General features: G+C 42.9%; 1 protein-coding gene across 1 annotated transcript in view; it reads right to left on the bottom strand.

The window, feature by feature from the left end:
• Nucleotides 1-20208, bottom strand: part of ARNTL2 (aryl hydrocarbon receptor nuclear translocator like 2) — a 69907-nt gene that overhangs the window by 31516 nt on the left and 18183 nt on the right. Inside the window, exons 3-7 of the mRNA XM_015429437.1 lie at nucleotides 18455-18493; nucleotides 17400-17438; nucleotides 9322-9479; nucleotides 7230-7309; nucleotides 4783-4875 (exon numbers count right to left, since the gene is read on the bottom strand). Of these exons, the coding sequence (XP_015284923.1) occupies nucleotides 4783-4875; nucleotides 7230-7309; nucleotides 9322-9479; nucleotides 17400-17438; nucleotides 18455-18493 (409 nt within the window). The remainder of the gene's footprint in view (nucleotides 1-4782; nucleotides 4876-7229; nucleotides 7310-9321; nucleotides 9480-17399; nucleotides 17439-18454; nucleotides 18494-20208) is intronic.

Genomic DNA, 20208 nt, shown 5'->3' with positions numbered 1-20208 from the left:
AAAAATAGACATTGCACAGATTTTATTTGCTTATTCATTTATATCATGCAGGCCCATGAAAATCCTGATAGCTAATAATTTTAAGATATCACATAAAATAATTTTAAAATGCCACACAACATACCTTAAAATAATACAGATGGCACATGGAGTTTTCCCACATTTCCCCTCCATCACTGAAGTTTCCCTCTGACCCCCCCCTCCAAGATCACTCCATGCAGAGGAACGGCTGTGAGGATCAGCAGGCTACAGCAAAGAGGGAGAAGAGAAGGAAATGGGGCTCTCCCTCAATGACGCTGTTTTTTAAAATTAAAATAAATTTTATTTAATGCCTTCTCAAAGCACAGTACCACCAGTATCAGAAAAGGTTCATAGAAATACATAGTTTGTTGGCAGCATGTGGAGAAACATAAAAGAGGCACTTGGACACATCAACAAAGGCTCCAGCAGCACTGTCGTGGCAACTATCCAAAATTGCTCACGATACCCGGGCCAATGAAACAAAGAGGCAGCTGGACAAAAAGACCCAACCAAACTTCATAAGCACAGTGACAACAGAATGTGGAGCTGCAAGAAGTGTAAAATGTGGCAAACTGACCTTATCCTTCAACATGTGGTCTCCAAGGAACAACTAAACAAAAATGAACCACCATGGGTCAAGAAGAGCCGACAAGGAGGCAAGAGGAGGAAAAAAACTATGTTGGCATCCAAAAGTGTTCACTAATGATGGGGAATATCCAAACCCAGTCCAAATCCACCCACCAGATCCGAGAGATCTACTTTGACCCCTTTTCTCAGCCAACCTGAAAGCCACAGACTCTGAAATGGGACCAAAAAGGTCCAAAAAACTTTTAGGCCCATGCCTATTCCTAATGCTTTACTGAATCCACCATGCAGGGAAGAGCATGAATCCTCTTGACTTGTACCCTTTTGATGATAATGTAATACTCTTAGATCAGCTGAAGTTCTCAATAAAATATCACAATCCCCTTTCACAGACCACAGAGAGGAAAGAGCTATATGAAAAACTAAAACAGTTACAAATAATATTAGTGATAATAATATCAAGTTGTAACTTCTAAATTTTTTTAATGGCCACTATTTCCTCATTGGTATCGTACCCATCCACCCCTCGACCAAACCCAACAAATCAATGTACCTTTGGAGTTAAAATGTAATTAAACAGCTTTCAAAAAATCTGTCCTCCATCACTGAGGATATTAATTTCAGAGTCGTCTATAGGCCAAAGAGGTTTTAAATTTTTCAAACATTTCTCTCAAGTCCCTTTTAAAGGTGTCCATGTCAAACCCTGGAAGTTCTTTTTCTGTAGACATAGAGGAATCAGTATCTTTATTGTTAGCATCACCGATAGGGATGCATTGGTCCTAGCTTTATATAAAAAGAGACTCCTGTGAGGACTTGTTGGTTTTAACTTGAGATGTTCTGCCACTAACCGTTGATTCGCCCTCCAATGCATGATCTTTACAGTTGGTTCGCAATATTGGAGTTAACACCTTTGATGGAGTAGGAGAAGATATTGACTTATTGGGGTCATGGGAGCACTGCAACCCATCACTGTCAGGGATGAGGGAAGTCAAATCATCATCATAGGTTCAAGTCTTTGACTTGTTGTTAGGCAGTTGTCTCCCAGGGATAAATAAATCAAGAGGTTCAGCTGTAGTGCAAAGGAGCTGTAGTGAGTTCTTCAACTTCTCCAATGTAGAAAAAACATTTGTTTGTTCTTCCAAAGAAGATATTATAGAAGAAGAAGAAGAAGAGGTTGGATTTGTACCCCGCCCTTCACTACCCAAAGGAGTCTCAGAGCGGCTTACAAACTCCTTCCCCTTCCCTTCCCCACAACAGACACCCTGTGAGGTAGGTGGGGCTGACAGAGCTCTTGACAGAAACTGCTCTTTTTCAAGAACAGCTCTTATCAGAACTACGGCTTGCCCAAGGTCATCCAACAGGTGCAAGTGGAGGAGCTTCAAAAGGTGATGATTTATGGATAATTGGGAGGCTGGCTCGCTGTCTGGATCTAGAGCCTTGTATTTATTAGGGGAGAATTTACAGAATACAGCTATTTTTCTTGGCACCTTAGTCATACTTGAACTAATTTGTAATTTAGGCAATCTCCTTTCTGTATTTTGGAGTAAGCTTGAATCATTGCCAATAATGTCAGGAGAAGGTTCATTTTCATGTCCTAAGGTGGGAGGTTTTCCACTTATAGTCCCTGGGACTAATGCCCCAACAGTTTAATCAATGAAGACTCTGGTTGAGAAGATTCCAAAAGAAGATAAAAACCTTCTCATTTTCAAAAGCATCGAGGGAATTATTAGCTGCCAAAAAATTAGAAAAACTCTCCTCCCAGAAGGTGTATTTGAATTTTTTTTCAACTAAGGTCAATATGACAAATCTCTACATGTAGGAATTGGCTCAGGGAGTAGAGGATTGCTCTTTTATTTGCCCAATGCTCCCAGTTCAAAAAACTGTGAATAATGCAATTTGATTGTGTTGCAATCTGCAACCCAGCTGTATACCTTCCTCACTGTTCCTTACCCTTGCAGACGGAAACGGTATATCCCGTGTTCTTAGGTCAGGAGGTTTATTATTTCTTTCAGGCAGAGTCTCCGATACTGAGGCATTAAGGTTTTGTCGAAGGCGGTCAAATTTAACAGTTGTAGAAAAATAGCCAGTTTTGCTGGTAAGAAGGCAATTTTACTTGTACAGAAAATCTGTTTGTGGGTCTTGCTCATGCCACCTACTCTCAGAGGAATTGTATTCCATCTTTGAGGAGATGAACAAGGTGGTTGTGAGTCTGCTAACTCAAAACCTGAAGTTGCTAATCTAGTCTCCCTTATAAGTTCATCAGCTTCAAAAGGTGATGATTTATGGATAATTGGGAGGCTGGCTCGCTGTCTGGATCTAGAGCCTTGTATTTATTAGGGGAGAAACATTTAGAAAAGTCACTTACTGATTCTTTCATTTGCAAGTTGTCTATGCTCAGCTGATTGGTTGAATTTAATGGGGAGCAAGTCTCCTAGTTCTTCCTTATTCTTTTCTTTTCTTTTTTTCCCTTCCCCATAATTAGCTCTGTGGACTATTTCACTAAGGCTTCCAAGTCCCTTTATTATCTTCTCCAGTTAATTATGATAGTTTGGGGTGTCTTCTAGCTCTTCATGAACAGGGTTTTTCCACAGGATTCTTTTTTCTTGCCCAGATGCCGATGCTGCCCAGTGAACATTAAATAGTTTGTGCTGATTAAGCCTGAAAAGCAACTCCTCCAGACAATTAAATCACTCAGCTTAGGGAATAAATAAGTAAATAAATAAATAAATAATGGGGAATTTACATAACCATCTAGGCTCACAGATCATATAATGTGGAAAGCCCCAGTTTACACAGTACATTAACAAAAGATAAAACCAACAGGGACATCATCAAGAGATGGTATCTGCTGCCACTATGTTTCATGTCATGGATGATTCCTCATCAGCGGGACTGTGACCCTGTTTGGCTGGAGTAGCACACACACCATGGGATCCAAACATGGGAATTGCTATAGTTTGAAATATTTATTCCAGTTGCTGCCAATGACAATTACTTTATTGCCTATGCTTTTCCTTCATTCTCTGTAAATCCCTGGTCAGGACACTCGCTAGCCTGCCTGCTGAAGCCTGGATTGTGGATTAACTTCACCCATGACCACGTTCTTGTCTTCTTCCTCAGCCTACCTACACTGCTCCTTTAGCCTCCCACTAATATCACATGATGGTTATTCTGCCCACCATGCCTCTTTGAGCTTGGCATCTAGCTCACACAGGCTGAGTGATGGGGGCATTCTTCAACAGTTTCTTCCACTAATTCAGGGCCTAGTGCTGCCACCAAGCATGCAACTCAGTGGCTGAGCCTCCCTCCCCCAAGGACCACCTGGTGGCCTTCAGCCATAGGTGGCTGCTGCCTTGTGGAAGGCAGTGTCGGTGATCTTCGGTTATACTGGTCACTGGGTGGCCTGGGGTCTCTGCCACATACGTGGCCTTGTGCACATGGTGCCCACTCCCGGTCAGATGATCCGGGGGCCTTCGATCTGGGGTGGCTTCCACCACATGGGGTTGGCACGGCTTGCCAACAAACTCTGGCTTGAACCCGCAGCATCACTTGGCTATGGATTCCCTGGTGGCCTTGGCTGGAGGTGGCTGTTGTCACACAGGCATCTCCAGCTTATTGAGCTTTGTTTGGCTTGGGTCCCACTGTGCCTTGGATCTGGGCTGCCCCCTCCCCCCCCCGCTTCTGCAGGGTGGGTTAGCTCAACTTGTCTTCCCAGTCCCCTTCCATGGTGGCTCAGGGGAAGGGGGGAGTTCACAACACCCAACCACTTTGTTTTTTTACCCTGGGGCCCAGGCTCACAGCATTAGTGGCAGAAGTGGGGTGGGAAAGGGGTTTGCCCCCCTCCAGACCATGTGGGAACATCTGCTCAGTGCTGCACCACTGACTCTCCAGTCCGCCCATGTGGGTTTTCCTCTGCACCATGACATGGGGCCTCACAGTGAGGACACACCACCTCGGAGCTTACCAGCTGCTGTCCTTTATAAAGTTTATATCTCAGAACCAGATATTATGTTCTTTGGCACACATGGCCAGGCCGAACAAAGTCACATTTATGTCAGATCTGGCCCTCGTAACAAATGAGTTTGACACCTCTGCCCTTGCAAGCTATTAGTCTTGGAAGGAAAAGAATATAGGCATCTGTATTTAAAAAAAATATCACAAAACAGTGTCACCTACTGGGTCATAATTAAGAATCTTGGAAACTGATTCTGAAACAAACAAGATTTTCCCTCTGTCACATCCAACCACAAAGAGGAACCCATCTGCAGCCTATAAATTAAAGGGGGGAAAAATCAAACATTCAACACACTAAGAAGCAAATATAGACAGAAAAAAGACAACTTCAGAACACAGGAGAGGGAAGAAAGGAAAAAAAACCCAGGAATCTGTAGGCATTCAGGTTGATTGCTGCACTTGATCTTCACAGTGCAATCCTACATGTTTACTCTGCAACTTATTCTTAAATACATGTACACGGGCCTGCATATAGGTATGCTTGGTTTGTCCCAATTACTACTGAATCTTTTTTGTTTGGGTAAGCAAATCTACAAAGTATTTTTGTAGTATCTTAAATATTAATCATAACACTTTAGAAAGAAGTTAAATTTATTATGCTTATTCCACTCCTGCATGACAAAACATCCAAAGTTAGTATGTTTTTGAAGAGATTATCTATTTGCATTTCTCACGCCATTATTTACTTTATTCATCTCGCAGGCTCCAGAAAGTGAGTATGGTGGGTATTTTTTGTTGCTTCCTTTCTAATAACCTCTTAAAATGAGCTCGCCAGTCCCAATGCAGCCCTTTTCTATGAGATAGTTTTTGTGTTTATCTTCAAGACTATTGATTTATCCATCACCACTGCTTTTGCTAATACTGCTGATACTTATATGAGATTTCAAGCATTAGCACAAGGGAACAGCATAATCTTATACTTTCCAGCCTCTAAACTAGGGATGGGCACAAACTTAACTATGAACCTAAATTCATCATGAACTGGTCCCAGTTTGTGGTTTGCAAGCCTAAATTCATGCCCATCCATATATGAACCCCCCAGGAATGTCAGTGTCGTTTTGGAGGTTCGTGGGGTTTGTGATGGGAAGCAGGGGGGAGTGAGAAGAATCGCTGAAATGGCTTGCATCTATTACAGCCTAACAGACTGAAATATGCAAATCATTTCAGTGATCCCTCTTGCTCCCCCCACTTCTAAGCATTCCCTTTAAATGGGTTTTGCATGGAGGTCCCACACGGGAATGGAGGCCAAGCAGCGAATTTGCTACTTGGCCTCCATTCTCACATGGCGCCCACTGTCAAAACCCATTTACAGGGACCATTCCCTTTAAATCGTTTTTGCAAGTGGGCGCTGCATGGGAGTGGAGGCCAAGTGGTGAATTTGCCACTTTTGCATGGCACCCACTTGCAAAACCCATTTAAAGAAGAAGAGATTGGATTTATACCCCACCTTTCACGTGGCGTCTCAGAGCACCTTACAAACTCCTTTCCCTTTCCCTCCCCACAACAGACACCCTGAGAGGTAGGTAGGGCTGAGAGAGCTCTTTCGAGAACTGCTCTTTCAAGAACAGCTCTGACAGAACTATGGCTTGCCCAAGGTCATCCAGGAGCTGCAAGTGGAGGAGTGGGGAATCAAACCTGGTTCTCTCAGATTAGAGTCCGTGCACTTAACCACTACACCAAACTGGCTCTCAAGGAAATGTTCCCTTTAAATGGTTTTGGAAGATTCCCCCCCCCCCCATTCTGCTGGCCTTGGAGTGAGGGGAGATCCATGGACTTCACAAACCCAAACCGGTTCACGAAGCAGGGGACGTTGGTCCCATTTCATGGGACCTCGTGAACCACGAATTGGGATGAACCCCCATTTTCCAGGTTGATGCCTACCCCTACTCTAAACATCTACACTGTTAAAACAGCAAAATAAATGCAAGTTGTGCACAAAACTAAATATATTAAATTAAAATAGTTACTGTTAAAGAGGAAAATATTTTAACAGGAATGCCACTTACAAAAGCTGTTAGAGGCTAGCAAATGCTTACAATGCTCAGTACACATATATGAAGCATATATATTTAAGAGAGAATGCCAAAGTGCAGCATGTCAGACAATTTTGTTTGTTGCACAAGTCCAGTTTTCTACCCTAGATGAGACCCTGAGGCATTGGCTGCAGCAGCAATCATCTTACTCCCACTGTGTCTGAGCTAATCACAACCCACCCACCCCCACACACACACCGCAATTTGCTGGCATACTAACATCTTTGCAGGTAAATATTGAAGGAGTCTTAGCACTTGGGCCAAAAAAATTCTGCCTATGTAATATAAACTGGTGACGTGGAAAGAAAGTTTATGCAATAAACATTATAGACAGTATAGGTATATAAAAGCAAAGATCAGTCTAAAATGTCATTATTCCATAAAATGCCCTAAGTGGCTTAATGGCCTGCAGTCAATTAGAACAGTCTACAGAACCAGTCCCCTCTTGTTCCCTCCCTTGAGGCATGTAAACAGATTTGGCAGAAAGCCCTGGTGCCACCCAGAATGCATATTTTCTGATGCATTGTGGGACACTGGTTTTTAAGGGATAACTAATCTTTGATATATTTTTCTTACCTTAAGGATTAAATGTTGGAGTTCATCATCTTGTAAAAACGAAGGCTTATAGCAGACTTCTGAGTAAGAACTAGTAGAACCTTAAAAAAGAGAGGAGTTTAGGGGTCTATGATAGGTCTAACCCATAAAAATCTTTTTTTTTCTTGCCATCAAGTCACAGATGATTTATGGTGAACCCATGAGATTTTCAAGGCAAGTGATGTTCTAAGGTGGTTTGCCACTACCTGCCTCTGTGTCACAACCCTGGTCTTTCCTGGTGGTCCAAATACTAACTAGGGCCAACCCATCATAGCTTCCAAGAAATGACCCCTGGTGGTGACTAAAAAGAACCTCCAAATTCAGAGGCAGTAGATGAGGAGACAACATCAAAGAAGGCTGTGCATGTTGTTGGCCTTACAGAAAAACTGGTTGGCCACTGTATGAAAAAGGACGCTGGCCTAGATGGATTCTGGTCAGATCCAGAGGCGCTCTTCGTATGTTATATTCTTATCAAGCAAGTGGTCCTTCTAGTTCAGCACTCTGTTTCAGACAATGGCTCACCAGGTTGTGGTGGTAAGCACAAGCACACCAGGAAATTAAGGAATTGAGCATTCATGAGCAGTAACCTAAAATGAATTCCTCATGAACACAACTCTGGTGAAGAACAAAAACCATTTCATCTGAAGGGAGAAAACATTTGTAAAAAATTAGGAATTAATATGAAGGCCTGAGAGCAGCAAAATACCAACTTCAGCTAAGTAATTTACAATATGTCAGAATTAATAGGACTATCTTGTAGTGTTTGCTAACTGAAGACCAATATCAAGCAAAACCTACATAGCATAGAAGAACAGAAAGGCCCAGGCTCATGTAAACCCAAATTCTGCAACATTAAGTCCAAATGAAGATACTGTGTTAAGGGTATAAATCTAGAAAGTTTCTTGTTGGGAGTAAATCCCTCTGTATATCCCCAGCCACCCCAGGAGCGAGGATTAGAAATAGGGTGAGGGAAGCACCAATGGTCCCCCATTTTATGGACACTTGCTATACCACTAATTATATGCGATTCTTTGTCATCTACAAATATCAAGACAATCCTGGGGTAGTTGAGGATATACAGAGGGTTTTACTCCAACAAGAAACTTTTTGGATTTATACCCTTAACATGGTATCTCCATTTGGACTTAATTTATATATCGATTATTCATTTTATAAGTTTGGTTGGCATGTCAGAATGGTTCCTTTAAGAGATCTGAGAAGTGTAACAGGTGTAGTTAATTAGGTGGTTGGGAAATAAACATATGCTTTCTATGAGCAAAAGTATGGAGACCTGTTATAGTATGCTGTGAATGTCTTACTGTTGTGCTTGTGGTGAGTGTTACATTAATTGCTCTGTATTTCAAATTTTGATGCCTTTAGCTTCTGCCATGGTATGAGTGCCTTATATTGTTGCTGATGTATCTTTTAACGTTAATTTTGATAGTGTGATGTAATTTTCCATTTATGAGGAAGCCTTCATGAAACAGAGAAATTTATGCTGGCAAATTCCATTGGATGGATTATTGCACTTGGAACATATGACTATGATATGATACATATGAAGCACTAAAGCACTCTATACTACTAAAAAGTACTGTAATATTCAGTAGTCTACAACTTTATGAATGAAGAGAGACAAGATGTATTTGTGAAGCACTTTACTGGATTCATAGCACAATTGCTGTTGTGTTATTGAAGCCTTCTGAAGATTCTGCATGTTGATCCTGCTGGACTGAGCTGTGATTTTTGGGTCTCTGAAGTAAAAATAAGTCATGATATTACCTGTACATTGGATGTGTTATTGCTCTTTTGTTATCCATGGAATGATGTTATTGCTCCTGTTATCTAAAGAATGTTGACTTTATTAAGCTTAATGAAATATTACAAGTGTCATATTATGCAATATACTTCTCGTTAAATACAATCACGGGTTTTTGTTTTGCTTTGCTGTTTTCACTTCCATGATTTTCTCTTTGCTTTTGCCAACAGGAAGCACAACAGGATAACCTTACCCCCATCTTCCTCAGAAGGTTGGAAAAACAAATGCTTATTATAAAATCCTTTTGTATCTCACCTTTCAACAACTTTAAGTGCTGCACAGCCATTCTTAACACTGTAAGTTTATCCAGTTTACGTGCTACTGGATTGCACTGAGGTATCATGGTAGATAATTCTTCTATCAGGTTATTCATTTTGTCTCTTCTTCGCTTTTCTGTTTGGCTATGAGCCTCCCTAAGAAAAATGTAACACAAAAACATATTTCCTTTAGACTAGCCTCTCTCATGCCACTGGTTTCTAAAATACATTATTTTTGTTAAAAATTATATGTACCATACTTAACCTTTATGTACCATACTTAACTTTTATCAATATGAAACTGAAACTAGTTACACGAAAAAGGTCTGCCAACCTGAAATTCAAATATTCTCCTACAAATCAACTTTGTTATTAGAGGGAAATGAAAACAAGATTTCAGAAACTTTCTAATATCTACTATCACTCTTATTTTTTTTCTGAAGTGATTCAGCCATTATTGTAGATTTTCACTTGAGACTGTGTGTAAATGCTCTCCTGATGAACAGGTTTCTTTGCGTTCCTGAACTGTATTTGAGGGAACTATATATTCAAAGAAATGAGGGTTACACAATGTACCTTCCTTTTCAATTTCAGCCATGCTAATCGGGGCACATTGTCATTTGTATCAACACACAAACTGTTACTGTACAAAGCACTCAGTCCTTTTTAGTCACATACATAGACTTTAACAGCACAGTCTTAAATAGTGTACCTTTCAAAGAAAGTACCTTTTAAAGTACAGTGCCGTCAATGGGTTTAGAAGGGTTTAACTCTGCTGAGGATTGTACAGTAAGGCACATGGGTTGATCCTGCACATCTCCTTGGAAGTAAGTCCAATGATTTCAATGGAACTTGACTGCAGCCAAAAAAGAGCAAAGGGTGCATTCAGGCATTTCTGAAACTGTATACTATACACTGCCTACTGTGATGGCCCAAAGAGAATATGCTTCAGACCTGACCGCATGACATGCAATTTTGTTTCATGGAATGAAAAACAGGGTTGCACTTACCTGTAGCTATGTTTCATTGGGTGGCCTTCTGTGCAGACACACATGGGACTGCATGATTGCAGGCCAGCCATGGAGAAGAGCTTCCAAGCTTTCTAAAGAAGTTTCTAGGCTCTGGAGTGCTCCCCCTCCCCTCTGTCTAGAGAGATCCCTTTTCCCGTCCAAACAATCTCGTGACAGGAGGGGTGAACACTTCTCCCTCCGTTCCTTTTACCACCATGAGGAGGCCCCGGCATAGTCTGCAGCCCACAGCAGGGAAAGAAGGGAGGGATGTGTGCCTGCACAGAAAGCCACTCAATGAACAACAGTTACAGGTAAGTGAAACTGCATTTTCATTGTCGTGTCTTTTGTGCAGTCCCGCATGGGAGAATAGCAAGTTCACTTACAAGGAGTTGAGTGTGCGCTGATCAATGAAACATCGCCTATAACACTTCCTTCCCCACTATAGCTTTTTTTGTGGAGTCCACATCCATCAAATAGTGTTTGATGAATGTACAGGGAGTGGACCACATTGCTGCTTTACAAACATTCTCCAGTACAAGTCTGGCATGGAAAGCTGCTGAAGAAGCCTGGGCACTCATGCAATGAGCTTTTAGGGACACAGGGCAAAGAGACCTTAGCAGCCTTGTCATAAGCTGTTCTAATTGTTGAAACCATCCATCTAAAGAGAGACTGTGATGAGGCAGCTCTTCCTTTATTTGGGCCTCTAAAACATACGAATAAGTTCCTATCTTTCCTGAATTCTTGTGCCCTTTTTAAATAAAAAAGAAGTGCCTTCCTCACATCTAGAGTGTATAGTGTTTGTTCCGATGGAGATGTTTGGAATGGGGAAAACACCAGGAGCAGGATGTCCTGATTGAGGTGGAATTGTGACACCACTTTAGGGAGAAACTCCAGGCTAGACCTGAGGACTATCTTGTCCGGGTGGAACTTGATACAGGGGGGTTCACAATGAAGTGCACAGAGTTCACCACCCTTCTGGCAGAGGTGGCTGCCACTAAGAAGGTAGTCTTATAAGAAATAAACAACAACTCAGCATTGGTCATGGGTTCAAAAGGTTTATACGTTAATTTTGATAGGACTAGGGACAAACGCCATTGGGGAACTGGGGGTATAATAGGTGGTAACATGTTAAGTAACCATTTTAGAAATTTCTTGGACTCAGGTTAAGAGAAAACTGACCATCCCTTAACAGGATGATGGTGGGCAGATACTGCGGCCAAGTGATCTTCTATTGATGAGGCTGCTACCTTCCTGCAATTCCAGGCAGTAGTAAAAAATCCTCTCCAAATTTCAATACTGTGGATCAATCCTTTGCTTGTCACTCCAGCGAACAAACATCTTCCCTCTGTACCCATATAACTTCCTTGTCATGGGTTTACGGGAGGCCATAATAACCTGTTCTACCTTTTGTGAAAACCTTTCTACTGAAGGATCAACCAAGCTGCCAGGTGCAAGGATCCCACCTCTGGATGGTGAATTGGGCCTATGTAAAGGAGGTCATCCTCTAGGGCAGTGTTATGTACTGCTCTCTGGCCAGTTTTCACAGCGTGGGGAACCACACCCTTCTGGGCCAACAAGGGGCCAGAAGTATACATGATGTCTGGTCTGCCTTCACCCTGTGGAAGATACCAATGGGGGAACATATAAAAAAGATGGCCATGCCATCGCCATTGGAAGGCATCCCCCAAAGAACCTATGCCCTTGACTGCTCTGGAGCAGAAAAGACTGCATTTTTTGTTGTCTGTTGATGCACACAGATCTATCTCAGGGACCTCCTATTCACTGAAGACTGGGGCCAGGTAGTGGTCTGATACGGACCACTGTTGTTCCGTGCCTGCATCCCTGCTCAGGCTGTCTGCTAGAGTGTTGTCTAGACCAGCTACATGAACTGCTGTCAGTTGTATACTGAGTCTTATTGCCCATTGCCAGATGAGTGTGGCCTCTCTGCACAGGTGCAAGGATCCCGTGCCTCCCTGCGTGTTCAGGTAGAACTTTTCTGTGATGTTGTCCGTTTCTACCAGAATGTTTTTTCCTCTGGTGATCACTGTAAAAGAAGTGAAAGTGAGTTTGATGGCTCTCAATTCTAATAAATTGATGTGAAGGGTGGACTCCCTTTTCATCCATTTACCCTTCACCCTCAATCCCTAACAGTGGGCACCACATCCTGTGAGGGAAGGGAAGTGTCAGTAAAAAAGGTGCATCTCCTTTGAGAAGATTCCCAGATATGGACCACCAGCTCAGAGACCTTACAATGGGTTTCGGGACCGATATTTTTCCCCCCAATGGGGTTCAGAATGTGGGCCCAAGTTCCTTCCGAACAAATTCTGTAATGGTCTCATCCATGTGTGCATGGGGACCACTGCTGTGGTTTTTGAATAGACTTCGTTTGAATGGACTCAGCTGATTGATAACTGTTTGACAGTTATCGCTAGGGGCAGGTACGCCTTCCCTTCTAAGGCCTTCCACGATACGCCAATGAATTCAATAGATTGGACGGGAGTTAAGTGGAACTTCTTGCAAATCACTAGGAAGCCCAAGGACTGAATAATGTCTAGGGCAAAGTTCAAACTCGCATCTTGAGAGTCATCTACAAAGAGCCAGTCTAAAGTAGCAAATCAGACATTTGGGCCTGTGACATCACTTCTCGAATAGACAACATTCTGAATTCTGGGACCTGTAAATATTTATTCAGGGATCTTCCCACCCCCTTTTTTGTCAGCAGCAAAATATCTAGAGAAGAAGCCCTTCAAGTCTTCCCTGGGGGCAAGTTTTGTAATTGCACCCTTAGTCAAAACAGAAGTGACCTCCTGTGTTAGGAAGGCCAATGGATTTCAGGGCTAGACCAGTGAGCACTGAAGCAGAAGCAGTGATTTAAATTTAAAAAAAAACCCTCTCTTTATTATTGATAACACCCACGAGTCAACAGTAATTTAGCACCAACTCTGAAAGAACTTGAATAAGCTATCCAGGAACAACTGGTCAGAATTTAGTCAGGCAGGTGGAGCACTTCTAGAGTGCTGATCCCTAGGGAACCGAGATGAATTTCTTCCCCGCTGTCTACCTTGTTTGTTAGGCTGAGGTTGTTGAGTGTAGGGTAATCTATACCCTGCTGGAGGGACAGAGGGGGGTGGTATCTATACTCCTGGCTATGGTATGAACGTGGTTGGTGATACCTCTGGGTATGCCTTGGAATGTACTTTTGTTTATAGGGTGTTGATGAATTGTGAGTTATGCCCAAGGACTTGGCTGTCAGCTTCTTCTTCCTAATGTGATCCAAAACTGTATTAGTTTGATCACTAAAGAGGTCTCAACCTTCAAATGGGAGGTCTTCTATCTTAGTCCTTGTATCTTGTGGAAGGGCTGATGAGCGCAGCCATGAATATGTCCTTATGACAATACTAGAGGCCATGGATCTTCTAGAAGCCATGGTGTGTACAATGCTTGGTCACAAGTTGCTGCTTCCCTAGCTTTTGGCCTTCTGATGCAACGGACATGGAATTGAGCAAACTTCAGAGGACGGCGGAAGACAGGAAGGCCTGGCGTGATCTGGTCCATGGGGTCGCAAAGAGTTGGACTTGACTGTGCGACTGAACAACAAAAATGAGGACCTTTGCAATGCTCTACTTATGAACAGGTAAAAGCTCCACAAATTCTAACATCTTTTCCCACACCAATATTTGGTAGCAGTCCCGAGGTCCATAATAGGATGGAGGCCTCTGTCCCTTTTGGGGACTGTAAAATAACGGGAGTAAAACCCATGGTAACGTTGTGCTATCGGGACTGGTTCTATAGCGTCCTTTTAAAGAAGATTCTGGATTTCTTCCAGGAGCGCGCTGGATGGCGGAGTAAGTATGAAGTTGGGGGGCTCGGATAACTGGATAAATTCTATGAAGTACCCTTTCTCGATGACAGAGAGTACCCACTGATCCGACATTATTTGTTGCCAGGAAGCCAGGTAGGGAGACATGCGGGTAGGGGTTGGACGACAGGAGTCAAAGGCTCTGTTTGGGAGCTTTAGGGGTCTTAGCCCTAAGCTGAGTGGTGGACGAGAATTTTGGTTTGTGCCCATAAGGGCGGGAAGACACAGTGGGTGAGCAATGCCATTGTGTTTCTGGAGACAACTTAAGAGAGGATCTGCGGGACCATGGCTTGTTCCAGGATTTTGCTTTGGATAGTTTAGGAGTCGACGTGCCCCCTACATTCCGTGATGTCTTTATGCTTTTGTCTAGGTCTTGCAGGACCGTATCAGTCGTGGTACTGAAGAGGACCTCGCCCTTGAATGGGAGATCTTCAATGAGAGTCCTGGTGTCTTGTGGTAAGGCACTGGAGCGCAACCAGGCATGTCATCGGAGGGTAACTGCTGAAGTCAGTGTTTTGGCTGCCACATCATCCAATGTGTGCTTAGCTGCATTGAGCTGGTGTTTAGCCAAAAGCATTCCCTCCTTTTGAATTCTGCGAGCTTGTCGGTTAGAATGCTCAGGAAGGGCTGCAATAAATTTGGACATTGGCTCCCAGCAAACTGATATCTTCCCATGCATGCAGTATAGTTTGAAGTCTTGATGCCAAGTGCTCCAGCAGAATAAAATTTTCTTCCAAACGAATCAAGTTTCCTCCCTTCTTTCTCTGGAGGGGTGGAATGACTGTGTCTGCCTTTGGAAGAGGAGGTGACTATGACTGAATTAGGTTTAGGGTGGGTGAATAAAAATTCAGCACCTTACTCCTGCACCTTATACATATGATCTATTCTCCAGCTCGAGACAGGGGCAGATGCCGGTTGAGACCATGGGACCTTAGCTGCCTGAAGCAGGACCGAAGTCATCGGTAAGGCTATCAGAGTAGAGGTGTCCATCTGCACGATATCGAACATGGAATCTGTTACTGTAGGTGGGGGTTGCACCGTAGACAGGGTCAACGTGTTGACCATCCATTTGATGAAATCCCCATAAGATTTTAGATCCTCCGAAGAAGAAATTGGAAGATCATCACCCACTTGTTGAGGTGGCAAGGGTTCCATCGGAGGGTCGGGGTTTTCGTCTCCTGATTGGGAGGAGGCGTTGGAAGACGTGGAATGCTCAGACAGTTCAGAAAAGGAAATAGACAACATCTGTGTCGATGGGACCGGATTCGACGGACCTTTAAACTTTGGAATTATTGGAGGTGGTGGTTTGGGAGGTTTACCTGTCGGCCTCAACAGTTGAGGCCTCACAAACTCCGGCGTCGGTAGAGGATCTTGATATCGAGAGAGCTGGGAGGAAGTGGACTGATGGTCCCATTCCATCAGTTGGGGTGGGAGCCATTGCATGCTACTAGAGAATGGATACGCCCCATACATGTATTGTCATTGCCGTTGATCCCAATGGGGTAGCGGTGGGTGGATTGGTGCCAATGGCTGTTCTCGATCATCACGTTGGAATGGTGAAGGACGAACAAAAGTGTCGGCTCCACGGTCGGAGTGTAGGCTTTCAACACTGGAAGACCAGGAGATCTGTGTTAAGTCCATATCGTGCTCAGAGTCAGTGAGCTGGAAAGGACGCAGTGAAGGTGACTGAGGTACACCTTCTTGCTGCTCTTGGCTCAAGGAGTCAAGCGAAGCAGCCCCCGTAGGATTCGGTTTCGTGGCCCTCCAAGGGGTCAGCGAAGTTTGCATAGGGGAAGTTTTTTTATGCTTTTTGTGCTTGACTGGCCAATCGTCCTTGCCCTTCCTGCATTTTTTGGAGGGCGTATGGGCTTTGGACTGAGATGCCTGGGCCAAGCGTTTCAGCATCAGGCGGTCGACATCTGAGTGAGTCGGTATCGGAGACAGCACAGCCGTCAATGCCGAGGCGGGCATCGATATTGACACATGTCCCAAAGTGTCCTGTGACGACATCGGTGAGAACGCTAATTCCAAAAGCGTGACGCGAAGTCTAGCATCTCTGATCTTTCTCGTCTGCTTCGAGAACTTTGCACAATGTGCACAAGAGTCCACGCGGTGTGATTCCCCAAGGCACAGAAGGCAAAGCGAGTGTCCGTCTGGGGGGGAGATTTTACTACCGCACTTGAGGCACTGTTTAAAGAAACCCCAACTCTTGGCCATAGGCCGGGGGGGGGGACGACACGGTGTGCAAAAAGGAGACCAAACGACTAAGTCCGAGAAGAGTAAATTGTAGTAACAATGTCCTTTCACTAGCAAAAAACAAGAAAAGTGAAGAAATTTCAAAGAAAAGAAGAGGAATAGGCCTTAAGGCCAAAAAGTTTTATCGACCGAAGTGGAGAAGGTCCTACCAGCGCGGCGGTCAGAAGAGAACTGGTGGGATTGTTGTGCCCCTCCCTTAGTCATGCACAGTGGGGCCAGCGCATGACTGTGGAGCAGGCACGAAAATCCCTTTCAGTTTTCAAGAGGAACCGATCGAGGTCAGCGCAGGTGCACTATATCCCAGAGGTGTGATACACAGAGACCACGAAGAAGATCTGCTAGGTTTTGATTTCAGTAAGCTACCAATATTTAGAAAATGGTAACATATATACCAATCACAGTCTAGTAGCACAACCTTGGTTGAGAATGATGCTTTCAAAGTCAACTAAAGATAAATTAATAAACTATCATCCCCCCCAAAAAAAGGATAATGAAAATATTTTGTGTATATATACAAAGGAATGGTTTCTTTATAATATATGGGCAGCATCCATATGTAGCCTGTTATATCTGTGTGTTCTGAGAAGAATCTAAATATTTAATTTATTCACTAAAGCTTCTATGCAGACACAGTTAATATTAACCTGCAGAAATCTCTTCCTAAACAAGGCTTCAACACCATATCAAGCACTGTACCACCACATCACCAATGCTGTCCAAAATCCACAGTAAGTGAAATACTTGTCTGTTGATTTTAATAGGAGACTGTCAAGCAGATACTTAGAACTTTAAATTTAACTATATGTTTAACTGTGGTGGGATTATGCCCTATGTCATTATATTGACACTACAGGCAGATTACATGCAAATGCTTCTGCTCATAATGCAAACCTTCAGATTTAAATTAAAATACTTCCCTTCTAGAAAACCGTACTTTTGAAGTTGCAATACCTGAAATATTTAATTTTTACATGTTCTTCATCTTCACTCCTAGGGGGGAAAATGCCAAAATTTAGTTACAGAAAGATGGCCTAGATGATACTATTTATTATTGCATAAATCTTTCTCAAATATTAGCTTTCTATGGGAACTTCCAAAATACAGTAATAAAGTATGCCAGTCAGCACCAGGAGAAAGCACTTAAAAGATTTTTTAAAAAGAATTCTTTTATCCAAATAAAAAGGGGGTAAGGAACAACAATGCTAATTACACTCCTCTTCCACTGTTTTTATAAAATTTTCAATCTAGAAATTAGGGGGAAAATAGCTGGACAAGTTTCAACACAGTGAACCTTTTTTTAACCATATGATCTTCAGGAGAACATTCACACTACATCTGTGATTCACAACTAGAGATAGAAGGACAAAAAATTCACAAATCAATGAGAAGGCAAGCATCCAGGCTGAATTAAATACTATAGATACTTATCCAGAGTGAATAAAATACCACAGATACCTACAAAAAGGTATGATTTTTTTAATAACACATTGGTTATAGAATAGTATTTTAAGCAAATAACCTAATTTACAATTAAAACTAAATTATCACCTTGTTTCTCACCAGACTCTCCCTGAGTGATCTTTTTGCTTTATGTCATGTAATTAGCTGAGTTCTGTAAGGTGTTTAATTCTCAACATCTGAATGACTATCAAACAAACAAGGATATTTACTTTTCATTTTGTATACAGTAATATGAATTAAGCAAACTAACTTAGTGACCTTGCAAGGGTACATAGGTAGCTGCACAGAGATTTCACAATGACTCTGTATAAAAGCACAATACCCTAAATAAATTTACCGTATTTTTTGGACCATAAGACTCACTTTTTCTTCCAAAAAAAGTGAGGGGAAAAGTGTGTGCGTCTTATGGACCGAATACTGAGCCCCAGGGTTCAGAATATTTTTTTCCCTGTTTTCCTCCTCTAAAAACTAGGTGCGTCTTATGGTCAGGTGCGTCTTATGGTCCAAAAAATACGGTAAATATAGGCAACAAATAAACAATATACCTGCTCTGGAGATCATCCGCTTCAATGTCACCTGTGAACCTAAGAGAAGTTAAACTAATTAGAAAACATTAACATATAGAGATATCAGTACAATAGAAAAGCAAGCATTTTTTATTTTTGAAAAGCAAGCTCTCGCCAGAGTAGCCTATTGGGCCGAGGGATGTTTGTTTTCCCCCTGTGTTGCTGGCTAAGGATGCGCCATCTACTTCATCACCTCTCCTTGTCTTTAACAGGTCATTGGGATCTGTGGTATATTTGAAAAGCGAGCTCTGCACAGAAGCCCCAGCCAAAAGGCAAGAGCACAAGAGCTCTTGGCCTGTGGTGCAGAGCCAGGCCCCAGGCACTATATGCAACAAGTAGAAGAAAGTTTCCCCCTACAGTTGTGAGGAGGGAGGAGGGGAGAGAGAGAGAAATACCAGATACTTATTCTGGAAGCCAGGAACCATTCTGACATAGAACAATACTTATTGGCCGCCTGTAATCTCAGCATATCATAACTGTTCCCTGAACTGTTGCATGGCTTTTCTGTGAACACTAGAATATTGATTGTCGAGTGTTGGGGAAATTTATTAGTAGCAGTTGGGAGAAATTTTTACCTGGAACAGGATGTTTGTTGAATGCACTATTTCGGTGCATCTGCGAGCTGTTAGGTATGGGATGGGATTTATCAAAGAATGTCAGTGTTTGGCAAGGATGCTTGCTGCCTTTCTAAACTCCATAGCATCCTGAGAGTTGATACCAGAGCGCCTTTCTCCCCCACTAATATTGTGCAACACCAGATCAGTGAAGCACAGAACTGCACACCTCTATGAGATGTAGCTGAAGAAGAAATTGGCCTGGCTTAACAGAATCAAGGCTGGAAGAAAACAACATGGTGTGTCTGCCCCAACTAATGTCACCGGGTTACACTGTCCTCCACAAACTCTATACAACTGGCCAAGGTGGAGGTGTGGCTATTATCCTCCACGAGTCCTTCAACTTCTGCAGACTTCCAGTCCAAAATATTGGTGGCATTGACTGTATACTCCTCACACCAGGGACTAAAGACAGATTAGGGATTCTTCTTGTCTACCAGTCACCTAGTTCCCCAACCCTTTATGAGTTCACAGAGGTACTGTCAGATGTGGTACTGGACACTCCTAGACTGATTGTTCTGGGGGACTTCAATATCCTCACCAGGACCAGCCAAGGATTTTATTGTCTCTTTGTGATGCGCCCAACAGATGAAAGAGGTCACACATTGGATTTAATTTTTTTAATTGTGCAATTTGAACTGGTTATAGGATTATGGATTCAACCTAAAGCATGGTCTGACCAGTACCTACTTAAAGCTAAGGTGAACGTAGCTCCAAAAACCACATAAGAGGGGGCTCAGTTAAAATGGTCCACCCATAGAGATTCATGAATTTTACTGGATTCCAGAACACTCTGGGGGATTTCAGGATCCCAAACAAATGCTCAGCTGAGGCAGCAGTGGAAGTATGGTTCTGTTGCCTTTAAGTTCCTTTTATTGTGTTCTGTGGGCCAGTTGGTTTTCTTTTTGGGGGGGTGACTAGGCCTTCTGTTCTGCCTGGGCCCTGGGGCCTAGGCTCTCTGTTTTTTTGGTTCTCTCTGGTTTTGGTTCTTGTATTTTGAGGTTCTTCTGTTGCCTTTAAGTTCTGTTGCCTTTAAGTATTGTGTTTTCTGGGCTAATTGTTGTTGGGGGTTTTTTTTTGGGGGGGGGGGGGGGCTTCTACCTGGACCTAGACTCTGTC

This window comes from Gekko japonicus, unplaced genomic scaffold, assembly GCF_001447785.1.
Source record: "Gekko japonicus isolate JY-2015 unplaced genomic scaffold, Gekko_japonicus_V1.1 scaffold169, whole genome shotgun sequence".
Taxonomy (NCBI): Eukaryota; Metazoa; Chordata; class Lepidosauria; order Squamata; family Gekkonidae; genus Gekko; species Gekko japonicus.
Note: the sequence above shows the minus strand (reverse complement) of the source record. Positions and strands in the feature narration are given on the sequence as shown.